At 35.6% G+C, this 13,073-nt stretch overlaps 2 protein-coding genes across 2 annotated transcripts; one reads left to right on the forward strand and one right to left on the reverse strand.

The window, feature by feature from the left end:
• Window positions 1–1,109: 1,109 nt before the first annotated feature.
• LOC145558085 (putative disease resistance protein RGA1) lies at window positions 1,110–4,994 on the reverse strand. Its single transcript, XM_081619234.1, has one exon. The coding sequence runs from the start codon at window positions 4,992–4,994 to the stop codon at window positions 1,110–1,112; it is 3,885 nt and encodes a 1,294-aa protein (XP_081475360.1).
• A 3,847-nt stretch (window positions 4,995–8,841) lies between these two features.
• LOC145560372 (uncharacterized) lies at window positions 8,842–12,656 on the forward strand. Its single transcript, XM_081621620.1, has 4 exons — window positions 8,842–9,190; window positions 9,276–9,336; window positions 9,449–9,593; window positions 12,248–12,656. Exons 1-4 carry the CDS (start codon window positions 8,965–8,967, stop codon window positions 12,506–12,508), a joined length of 693 nt encoding a protein of 230 aa, XP_081477746.1. The 5' UTR covers window positions 8,842–8,964; the 3' UTR covers window positions 12,509–12,656.
• Window positions 12,657–13,073: the final 417 nt, after the last annotated feature.

Here is a 13,073-nt window from a genome sequence, read left to right on the forward strand (position 1 = left end):
TAGACAAGATAAAATATATATATATATATACATACAAATAGGTTGGGGAGGCAGCAAGGATAACATATAATAACCTGCATTTCATGTACTCCATTTCCTGGTATCTCTCTGTTAACCAACCTAAGCTTCAGATAACAATAAGGATACAGCAAAACAGATCACTTGATTTATGTTACATACATTGAACATTTCTCTGCTTCAGTTGGTAGTTCTCTGACTTTTTAGTTTATGATCTTCGAAAAGCCCTTATTTACATCGGGCTCATTACTATCACTATCATTATGTGCGTTCCTATATAAAGAAGCATAAATGCCACGTAAGAAATAAAGCAGTAGACTTACAGAATGGTCATTCATGCAAATTACTCCCTCCATGTTTAAATAGATGAAGCATTTTCCTTTTCCGACCATGTTTAAATAAATAAAACATTTCCTTTTTTAGTAACTTCCTTCTATTTTTAATGATATTCTCTCTATTTTTTAATACATTCTACTAGCTATGGTTCCCACAAAATCACTTAGTCTCTTCTCTCTCCTCAACTTATACCCTCCTACCTTTTTTTTTAATTTTTTTTTATTCCGTAATAAATTTAACTAATTTTCCTAAAACTCCAAGAAAGTCAAAACGTTTCATTTATATAAACAAGAATAGAGTACATACCTGTATCATTCTTTGTAATAAGAAAGGGAAGTTAACAAAACAATATTTTGGTAGTCAGATGCACAAACACAATACTTCTAAAGACAAGAAAATTAACCAGAGAATAGGGAAATGGTAAAAACAATGTGCTTTCCTAAACTAATTTAGTCCTGTAAGGATTTTCTTATACACAGAAATATATCCTCAAGTTTTTGTTTTTTGAATAAAAAATATAGAAAAATAAATAAAAATCATGCATATTCTTTTTGAAAAATTATGTACATAATTAAGTAAAAATCCTTCTCTTCCTTATCATATAACACCATTTTTGTATGTAATCAGATATTACCTTTTATTAATCGAGCAGTATATGAGCATTGACTCAAAGAATTCTTGTTGTGATTTTAAATATCTGAATCAAATAGAGTAGAAAAAAAATAAGCAGGCAGCGTTCAAAATTGTTGCAGAATCTAAAGTGAAAAGAAAATTACAACCCCTATTCTTTCTTTCTTACCTATGTTCGGGATATGTTGAATATTGGGCCAGTCAGCGCCATTCGGGTTCTTGCATCTTTTCTTTAATTCCATTCTACACCCCCTAATATCAAGATGAATTAAGGAGGTGAGGTTCCGCATCTCTTCTGGCATTGTTTTCAATTTAGAACAATTTTGAATAGTCAGGGAATGGAGAGATGATAAGCATCCAATCCCCTTTGGCAGCTTCACCACCTTTGGTAGATCTTTTAATTCTAAGGAACGGAGAGTGGGAGCAATGTGTCTCCATGGCATCTCTACTTCATTTTTAATGCATCCTTCTTCTGTGCTTTCATTGTTGATGACATCATCTTCACCCTCCAATTCCAACTCTTCAAGGTCATACAATTTTAGACTCTCAAGGGCAGTGAAATGCTCCCACACTCCTCGTCCTGATATGCTCTTTAATTTACGGCATTTCTCAATTATAAGGCAGCGAAGAGAGGACAGGCGACAGCTTCGGAACACCTCCCCCACAGCTCCTATGTTCAATCTCTCCATTTTGTCGTCATTGCAATTACAGAGATTAGAAAGATGATGGAAAGAGTGGATGGGCATAGAATTTAGATATCCCACGTTATCTATCTTCTTCACTTCCCTCAATCTTCCCGGCCTTACTTTGTCGTCTTGCTGCTGCTGTTTTTCATTAGACAAATCATGAATAGTCTCTCTCATAATTGGGCCTAGTGCTTCATTAAAATCGATCAATTCCAATTCTTCCAGTCCCGGACACAAAGGAAAAGTTGTCAAATTTGGACAATTTAAAATTATAAGATGAGAAAGCATTAGTGCTTGTGGTGTCTCACATTCTGATTCCGACTTCCACCATCCCTTCAACTTTGGCATTTTGATAAGCTTCAACTTTTCAAGGGATGGAAAGAATAACAACTCATCATCATCTGCTCCACCAATAGTATTACATCTACTCTCCACATACTCCACTACATCCAATCCTTCTAATTCAAGGACTTTCAAGTGGCGCAGTTGACGCATCCATGGAAGATACTCCAATCTGTAACACTTATATATTTTAATTTTAACAAGATTTGGAAGACAAGTACTGAGATTCATTGATGAGCCCAGCACTCCATCAAATTCTGGACAGAAAGGAAAAGTTTTCAAGTTTGAACAATATCGTATATTAAGATGAGAGAGCTTTGCTGCTTGTGGACTCTCACCTTTCCTTGATTCTGATGACGACTTCCACCATCCATTTAACTTTGGCATTATGAAAAGCTTCAGCTTTTCAAGGGATGGAAAGAATACCGACTCATCTTCATCTCCACTATTATTACTACTACTACCCTCCACATACTCCACTTCATTCAAAACAGCCAATTCAAGGACTTTCAAATGGCGCAGTTGACTCATCAATGTAAGATGCTCCAACCTTTGACAAAAATGTAACCCAATACGAACAAGATTTGGGAGACAAGTATTGAGATTCATCATCCAGATTGGGAGCCTCACTCCTGGATATTCACACAACTCTAACTTTCTAAGATTAGAGTGGGGTTGTAAGCCTTGTAGCAATTCTTCTGCATTATTATTCTTCTCTTCCCACCGGTACTCAATTTCCAACAAATTTTGACATTTTAATAGCATTCCCCCTCCTGTCGCTTCTATTGCAACGTATCCCACACCTTTTTTAACTATAATTTCCATTGTGTGAGTATAATTGGTGAAATCATCCAAATCTTCAAGCTGCCCAACACCAGTTGACCATAAATTCCAAGAAGCATTGCTTCTTCCACTTCCACTAACCACAAACATTGTCAACTTTTGCAGAGATTTCATGCTATTCATCCCTGGAGGCATGTGTGTCAAACTCTTGCAACCAGATATATTAAGGTGCCTAAGATTAACTAATTTGCTCAAATCCCTTGGCAGCCTTAATAGTTTCGTACAGCTAAACAACTCTAAAGTTTGTAAGTTATAAAGCTTGGTAATGGATGAGGGCAATACACAGAGATGATCACTAAATGAGAGGTCAAGATACCTTAGATGCACCAATTCACCTAACTGGCTTGGCAACGTTTTCATATTATGAGTCAAACACAATACCCTCAAGTACTTCATTTTTGATACCTCCACAACAAGACTTTTGAAAGAGAAAGGAAGAACATAACATAGAAATGTACGCACCCTTTTCATCTTGGTCAAATCACCAAGAAATTCTTTAGGAATACTTCCACTAATAAATACATGGCGAGTTTTTTCGTTAAAACATCGTTTGCTATAATTGCACGACAATATTTCTTTGCCTGCTACCTCTTTGGCAAGATCATGAATCAGATCATGCATTTTAAATGATCTAATTTCATAAGTACCCTTGGCTAGTTCGTCATCTTGGAAGAAGCATCTCTGTAGCAATTGCTCAAAATACTCTTCACCGACATCTTCAAAGCTCTCTCCATCTGACGGCATAATGAAGCCTTGAGCCATCCAGAGACAGATCAAGTGCTCCTTGGTAATCATGTAATCCTTAGGTAATACAGCACAATAACTAAAGCAACTCTTCAAATGGAACGGAAGGTAATTATAACTGATCTTCAACACAGGTATTATGCCATTGATTTCGTCTTGTACAATGTTTGCCAAGTCAGTATTTTTCAAAATTTTCCACTTACTTTTCCCCTGACCTCGAAGAAGACTTCCAACCACTCTTATGGCTAGTGGAACATTGGCACACTTACGAACAATATCTTTTCCGACATCAATTAAGTGTGATTTCAGTGGGTGTTCCTCATGTTTGAGTGCCATTCTCTGAAACAATGTCCACGAATCTTCATCTGAGAGACCCATCAATTCATGTGTCCAGTGAGGGCAATGACTTCCCACAACATCAGCTACCTTTTTGGACCGAGTAGTCACTAAAATTTTGCAAACCCGCCCATCTCCGCTCAACAGATTTCTCAACTCAAGCCACTTACCAAGATCCTCATTCCATACATCATCCAAAACAAGGAGATAATTCTGCCCATCCAGTTCTTCTCGAAGTTTCATCTGGAGGTGGTCCTTACTCAAACCATGCTTGATTACAGGGTTTTTAGGGTTTGCAGCTGCAAGGATTTTACCAAGAAGCACTTTGACATTAAAATCATCAGAGACACAAACCCACAACTTCCGAGTGAATTTCTTCACAATCATCTCATCATTATAAACCTGTTGGGCTAGAGTAGTTTTCCCCAAGCCTCCAATCCCAACTATGCTGACAACAAAAACATCCTGCTCAACAGCAGTGTTGAGTAACTTATCTATCACTTTCTGCTTATCATCAGCCCTCCCAATGATCTCATCTTTCTCTTCACACACAAAGGAATGAGTTTCCCTTGCATCAATTCTCATCTGCTTAGCATCGAGACCAACAGGGTGTCTCAAGCTAAAGTTATGGCGATGATCTTTCACAATGTCCTCCAACATCTCCAATATGTTGTCCATCTCTTGCGACCAATTGAAAGCAGAATTAAGTTGATTAGAGCGAGAGAAGAAAAGGCATGCCTCATTACACACCTTGTTGTTACACGAGTTGAGCTCTTTGAGATGACCAAGAGTGGCAATCTCGTCAAACAAGTCATCACATCGGTAAAGAGCCTCCTTAAGCCTCTGAAGCCTGTTACGTTCAACACGGCTACAACGATAGTGCTGCAGCTGCTCTTGTTCTTCAGCATCAAGGAGCACAGCCTCAATAGTGGACATGGTTTCTCTGAGTTTGTCCAGCCGGGATTCCAAACCCAATACACCTTCAATCCTCCACCAAATGGGAGAACCCAACACTTCGATCACAGATTTCACCAGTGAAAGAGCTCCTGACACATCCATCTCTCCCTCTCCCTTTTCACTTGTGGGTTAGAGTTGCCTTTTCTTTTTTCTTTTTTTTTTTTTTTTTTACACAAGACTTGCTTTTTTTAAGGAATGCAAAGGAACAAATTAGTTGAAAATAACGTAGTGAGTTGTCAGTGTCAAAACTTTGGGTATATTAGATTGCTTTTCAAGATTATTTGGGTTGTCTTTCGATCATTAATTATCTTTGATTTAATTGCACTTTTTTAAACTAGACATTAATGCAACAAATTTGTCGTAAATACATTTTCTGGGAGATGAAATATTGGCATATTTGTATGAGTGTCATTACAATTTACAAATACGTAGTAAGTAATCTACCAGATGGAGTGTCAACATGTCACGTGACAATCATCCAATCAAATCCCAACAATGTGTAGTAGTGTGCTGTAGTGTAATATTGTGAAGTGGAAGAACGTGAAGTTATCGCTATACTCGTAAATATTTTTGACTTGGTGATATTTAATATACTTGGTACATGAATTAACTGAAGTGGCTGTGATTAAATAGACATTAGATTCCCTGAGATTTAGGTTATTGGCACTTCACACTTGCAAATTTTATACTGTAATATACTTTGTAGTCCGTTGTCCGTATATATTATATTATGCTGTGAACATTTTTATATTACGTATTATGGTCTTGCGTCAACATTTTATTACTACACTCTTTTCTACCACTTTCACTAGCATTATTATATGTCATAATTGCTAGTAATTTTATTTTCTTAAAAAATTGTCTTGGTAATAGTAATTAAGTTAGAAATCAAGGGAGTATGAATGCAATATTCCCCATTTTAGTGAGGTTTGATTTATTTTCAATAACGAGTGGTGAAAGTCTCGAATTCAAGCACATAAATGAAAAAAAATAAGAGAGGATTAGGGAGGTGAAGGGAATAGAGTAGAAAGAGGGTTACTTTGTTAGTTGTTACTATGGAGTATTAATTTAACTATAGGGCTTTGTTCTACAACCACGTATAACAAGCAACAAGTGTATTAGTCTATTATAAACGTGTACCATGTACAACCTAGAATATTGTTGGGTCGAGTACTCGGGTGTACCTTTAAACCACAATTTTACGTAGTACTTCCATTAGATTGTTGATGCTCCCTAGTTTGTTTCCATCTATCCAAAGTCCTCTGTAAATCGAATTATCTAATTGAAGTGCTTGCAAAAGAAGGACAGTGAACATAGAGAACACATAGAATTAAAAGTGGTAATTGACTTATTTCATCGCTAAAATATAGAGTATAATTAAGAATACAATGTTAGCTTAAAGTGGTGTGTGTAGAATTAAACCATTCACATTTAATTGATGGAGTTTATGGAGCTTACCTGTGCATATGCCCTCCAAGACATTTTGACAAACACCTTGTGGGCATGATGCTTCGCTCTTGGTCTCTTTGACATTTTGACGAACACCTTGTGAGCATGATGTTTTGCTTGCTTGATTGCTGCATGTATTGTTGATTGTTGTTAGTAGCCAAAATGATGTGAGGGCCATTGTTGGGGAGAATCGGGAGATATAGATATGAGAAGCCTGTATTGGAGATATAGCCATTCTTACGGCTTCTTTGTACGAAGCTGTTTATTTGCTCATTAACTCAATGAAAGGATTACCGATCATCCAAAAGATGTGTAAATGTGTAATAACATTATGTATTTATGTGTGCATTGTCTCATTTTTGTTTTCAATCATCTTTATTTCTTTTAGTTTTAAAATATTGTCTACAAATTAACACTTTTTTTTGGTACCGTCTCATTCTATATACTACATCCGTTATATATTATTTGCAACGATTTGACATAATGTAGAGTGGAAAAATGTCTAATCGTTGCAAATAATATGTAACGGAAATAACTTTACAAAGTATTGAACAATAAATTAACCTATTTCCAAAAAAAAAAAAAAAAATTACCTTACATTCGATAAAAACAAAAAACTACTCCCTCCGTCTCTAAGGGTTTGTTAACTTCAATTTAGTTTAGTTCAGCTCTTAATTTTCTTCTCTCGTAAAATATTCATTTTAGTTCAGTTCAGTTTAGTAAATGTGAACAGATTCTACATTACATTCCTACTTCTCTCTATTATGTGAGAAATAAATGCTAGAAGTAGAAATGTAATTTAGAGAGGGAGGGAGTATCATATTGGCATATTAATAAAGTGAAGATTGGATAATGTATTGAATAATCTACCTAAATGGACAATAAGGCATGTATTGAAGCGCTGCAAAACGATCAAGTGTAAAGAGGCGAGTGTATTAACATAATCCGGGAGTGTTGTAGGATTATTAGTTCTTTTGGTCAAAACTCTTGTATTTTTCATTATTATAGAAAGGGGAATATAGAAGCGGATCGATTAGCGAATTCAGGTGTTCGCCATATTGAGAGAGTCAAGTATTTTGATGACTCCCCGTCAAAATATGAAATTCTCTTAGAGAAGACATCATAGGGGTTACTACTTGTCTATTCCTAGGTTTATTTCTTAATTTTATTGTTCTATGTTTCAAGCTTTACCCTCTTTCACACCAAAAAAAAATAAAAAATAAATAAATAAAAATAAAGTGAAGATCAGAGATCGGGCAGTAAAGGGCTAAAAGCTTAGGAAGACGCCCTAGTTTATCTTATGACAAACATGCTTTTGAGGGCGTATATTATTCCGTATTATGGAGTATTGCACTATTTCCATTTATTAAAAACTTTTCATAATATTTTACTAATTTATTTCTCCAAGTGGATCTCATAATTATTATACTTAAATATTTTTCATATTCTCTATCCTCTCAACTATCACTTTATTCTTTCACCAACCTCATTTCCTCCCTATTTTATTACTGTACAAAGTACTTTCTACAATTTCTCCTAAAACTCCGCGTATGGAGAAACGAAATAAGTAATAAAATACGAAGGGAGTGTATTTTTTTTTTTATATAGTGTCTTCTAGCTGTCCATTTCTTCAATTTATCTAATTAATAGAGTTAAGCTTCATTCTCCATTGAAAATGGATTTCTCCTTCTTCCTCCATTGAAGCTGACTTTTTATTCCTTGCGTGATTTTCACCAAACACCACCATCCCCAGGGACTTCACCGCTAAATCAAACGAGAACCCTACTGTATTAGAAAGGATGAAATTAAGGATATTGTCAATCTCAAAGGGTCGGGATGATTATATCCTCTATTGAGGCTTTTATTAAGATTGAATTTTTATTTTTTTTTCCATTAAAGTTTTCATTACGAATGATTTTTTCCATTATAGCCCTTCAAACTTTATCCTCCATTAAGGGTCTGTTCTCTTACGTTTCAATTCAGTTCAGCTCTTAATTTCCTTCTCTTATAAAATATTCATTTCAGTTCAGTTCAGTTCAGCTGAGTTCAGTCAATGAGAACAGGCCCGTGATATTGACGCTTTAAATAACAAAAATTTCTGGTGGTAGAATGTAAACTCATGAAATTACCATATTACCCATACTTATGTAATGTAAATTACCATTTTAACCCTAGTTAAATACTTTGTTTTTTTTTTTTTTTTTTTTTTTGAATAGAACCCTGGTTAAATACTTAAGGCTTATTATGAAGATAAACTTGTATTTTCACTTTGCAAAATACACGCTTAATTAATTGGTATAAAAGTGATTATTCTAGTTAGTTGGCGCATGATGATTAGTTATTGCGGTTCAAATTTTATAGCTTTATTGGTCCGTTGAAGAGGAACCAAACATATTAACAGAGCCTTAAGCTTAAGCCTTAACAGCTTAACGTTGTTGACATTAACAAAGTGCAAACTCTTGTTGATCCTCGTTATTATCGCCCTTGATTTGAGTTATTTCCTCTTTCAGTTGAACTACTTACTCTTTCACGCCCACACTCACTGATACTTCTTCATCATCTTCTTCTCCTTCATTATCTTCCTCCTTCAACTCAACCTCGATTTTCTCTCTCCTCAACAACAATGGCGTCAACAGCTCTCTCTCACTCCCTCACCTCTCCTCTCAATTCCCACTCTTCTCTCTCTCATCGCACCAATCGCACTCTCTCTCCCAACTTCTCTCCCCCAATTCCCCTCTTAAAATTCAGATCTCTTTCTCTCTCCTCCTCAATTCCTCCCTCTTTCGTCACCCGCGCTTCTTCCGACGCTTCTGCTAGCAATTCCACCGATGAAATTCCCATTGAAAAGCGTTCGTATTCTCATTAATTGCTTTTCATCAATTGCAGATATCGTTAATTTTGATGATTGAAATTTATGATTTTTTTTGGGTGCAGGAATTCCGGCATTTCCCACTGTTATGGATATTAATCAGATTCGCGACATTTTGCCACACAGGTGAGTTTGTATGTTCTTAAATTGCTTCAATTTTTGCCTCTTTTTGGTTTAATTTTTGAATATAGGGTTTAGGGTTTGGAGATATTGAATTGGGTGTTGATATTGTGTATAGGTTTCCGTTTTTGCTAGTGGATAGAGTGGTAGAGTATAATCCAGGAGTTTCCGCAGTTGCGATTAAGAATGTGACAATTAATGATAATTTCTTTCCTGGCCATTTTCCTGAGAGGCCTATTATGCCTGGTGTTCTCATGGTTGAGGTATGAACTTTGTTTTCAGTTTCGTGTTTTTAATTGTATTGTTATCAATCTTCATTTAATGGAAAATTGTGATATATATTGCCACATTGTTGAATTTTCGTGAGATTGTAGTCTGTGCTATCTGTTTTGGGTTTTTAGTATGAAGGTTTGCTTGTAATTATTGAAAATAATGGTTTGTTTTCTGTTTGTGAACTTCTATGATATTGCTTTAGGGACAATGGAGTAAATTTGAGTGGGATATGGATCCTTCCCTTAGGTCTGATTTTCTTTTGTGGCTTGGTGCGTGTGTGGGGAGTTGTTCCTTGGATTGAATTAGCTTATGATTTGTTTAGGTGCTGTTTAAAACTCGTCTGGTTGGCATTAAGGATATTACTTAGGGTCTTTGTCCTCTTTGAAAGTTAAGGTAGAAGTGGTGTATGTATACAGTTTTCCTGATTATTGGATACTATGATGGTGCAAACTTTTATAATTCCAATGAACCTTCAGTATGTTAACCTTTTGTCATGAGCCAAAGAGATTTGGTGATGTAAAATTTTCTGATCTTATTTTGATAGATACCATAACATACATAAATGTGAGAGAATTCGAACCATAATGAGTGATTTGACAAACAAAGCTATTGCAAAGCAGAAGCTTTTGCCTATGGAGCACCAGCCCAAATCATGCAAGGGAAATTAATTGGAATGTTGTGTGTGGTTTGGGGAATAAGATGTATATGTTCATGGGTTTGCATTAGTTTGGGGGGATTTCCATTGATTACCAACTGTAGACCTTTATGAAGGGCAATTGACATGATATGAAAAATAGGAACGTAATCTGTAGCATTTATTAATACATGGATTACCAATTGTAGACCTTAAATGGCTTGAATCATTTGAATTTTCTGACATAAATTATTAATGTTTTGAAACAATAGTGTTTACTTAGGGTATGTTGGAGGTGTGAAGAAATAGATTATATTCAAGTTTATGGTGGTCAGAGTTGCTTGGAGGTTTTTAGAACCACAACAACCAACCTCCATAGAGTTAGATTTCTTTTTTGAGTTTTTGCCTATGTCTTGTTCTGGTGTGGTGCTGATTAAGAGGTTATTTCTCTCTTTCTCTTTCTTCTCTATGGAGGTTGTGGTCTTTTGGGTTTTTGATTTTCTGGTGTTGGGTATAAGGTGGGTTGTGGTTGGTGGAAAGTCGTGCATGTGCTTTGCGTATGTCTTGTTCTGGTGTGGTGCTGATTAAGTGGTTAGTTCTCTCTTTCTCTTTCTTCTCTGTGGAGGTTGTGATGTTTTGGGTTTAGGATTTTCTGGTGTTGGGTATAAGGTGGGTTGTGGTTGGTGGAAAGTCGTGCATGTGCTTTATATTGGGTGGTTAGAGAAGAGGGCTTGAGTTGTTGGTGGTGTATTGTCAAGTGAGAGTGTGCTTGGGCTTTGACACTCTGTGGTGGTTGAAAGGTGATGGTGGCAATGGTATGGGTCTAGTGTCAGTTTTGAATCTGACATGACTTATGGTGGACTGCCAGATTGGTGTGAGGTTGGTAGTGGTTGAGGGAAATGCAATAAATACTCTGGATCCAAGTTGGAGCTGGAAATGATGTAGTAGAAGGATTATAGGAAATCCTAAATGGATTTTATTTTTTTATTTTTTTTTTTATTTTTTTTGGGGGGGTGGGGGGTGGGGGAAGAGAATTCATATAATAATAAAAAAAAAAAACAATAAATAAAGGAAGTTTGGATATCAATTACCTTTCCTATTTTGAGTACCCCTTACCAAAATTTAAACCTTTGCTGACGTTATTATAATGCTGAAAGTTGAGTTGGATGTCTCAATCTTATAAAGTTATATTTTTAAAATGATCTTGTATATAACTGTACTCTAGCATATTTTACCTTGCTCGTAGAGCTTGTGTGGTAATATGGAGGTAATGAAAATTAAGGTTTAGACAGTTTTGCGGTCTATGAGAAATCTGAATAGGAGTCACCTCTGGAGTAGTAATAGTTTGCAACCTGGCCAACTCAATTGTGATGTATACATCATTTAATTCCCCTTTTGCATTTGTTAGTGCCCAGTTTGTATGTTGTTGGGAAGGTGTATATCATATCTTATATGGTAATGTTCCCTGTATATAGGAAAGCATCTCCATTCGACCTTTTTACAAAATTTCTTGAGAGGAAGAATGCAAAAATAAAAAATACTCCACATTTTTAGTTATTGCTTTGGACTTCATCAAGCTAGGTCATTCTTAGTCAAACAAGCAGAGCTTTTGCCTCAAAAGATTGTTCGATTTGTTTCTTTCTTCCTCCATAGATTAATCTTTGTAAGAATGCTCCATTATAAAAGATTTCAATAGTGGTGTGCTCTTTTTGTTTAAGAGAGGACCACCAGGAGTTGGTCCTTGTGAGTTAGACAATTTTGTCTTCAATGGGTGAACCGAGATTAAGCAGAATAAGAATTTGAATTGAAATCCTTTATTAATTGTCCTAAATCTATTTATGCTCTGTTTGTATTGTGCAACAACAATCAGCTATTTATCGATTTTTTCTGTTAAATTTGAGGGCTTCATTTTTTTTCCCCTTTTTATCTAATCTTCTATGGGTTCTATCTATAAGACCTCAAATTGGGATTAACAATGACATTGACAATAAGTTTATTACCTGCATTTAGGCAATGGCACAAGTTGGTGGTCTGGTCATGCTGCAACCAGAAGTTGGTGGTTCCCGTGACAATTTCTTCTTTGCTGGTATTGACAAAGTAAGATTCAGGAAGCCAGTGATTGCTGGGGACACTTTGGTGATGAGAATGACACTCGTCAAACTACAAAAACGCTTTGGTATAGCAAAAATGGAAGGCAAAGCATATGTTGATGGTGAGGTAGTTTGTGAAGGAGAATTTTTGATGGCAATGGGTAATAGTTCAAGTGAATGATCATGTCTTTAAGATTTTTATTTGTTTTTGCAACATTAATTTAAACTAGAATTTGCAGAAGACAAAAATCTTCTGTAATTCTTTGTCCACTCGGAATCCTGTAGTACCTACTACCTAATACATGAGTTGAAGAGTGCAATTTAGATTATTTTATTATGCTTTCAAGCCTTAAGTTTATGTCCTAATTTTTTTTTCCTTTCAAAATTATTAAAGGGTGGGTAACACAATCTAACAAATTGGGAGGGCAGTGTTTTTTTAATATGTAGGAAAATTACACAATTAACTTATTTCGGTAAGATACAGATACAGAGGATGGAATATTATAAAAAAAAAAATGTGGTTTATTATTTAGGGAGAACGGAAATAACTGATATTATTCTGTCCAATTTAGATTTGCTGAATTGTCATTTGTCAAGGGATGAAGTGGTCTTCTATCATTGTACATGATTCAAACCACAGTTTGAGACTTACCACCGTGTCACATATTCACACTGTTTATTTTTCTAGAGGGTATGAAATTTTTATTCTTAGTCTCTGGGTCTCTCCATTAAGAATAGTTGGGTCA

The sequence above is a fragment of the Chenopodium album genome, chromosome 9 (genome assembly GCF_948465745.1).
Source record: "Chenopodium album chromosome 9, dcCheAlbu1.1, whole genome shotgun sequence".
In the NCBI taxonomy this organism is placed as follows: Eukaryota; Viridiplantae; Streptophyta; class Magnoliopsida; order Caryophyllales; family Amaranthaceae; genus Chenopodium; species Chenopodium album.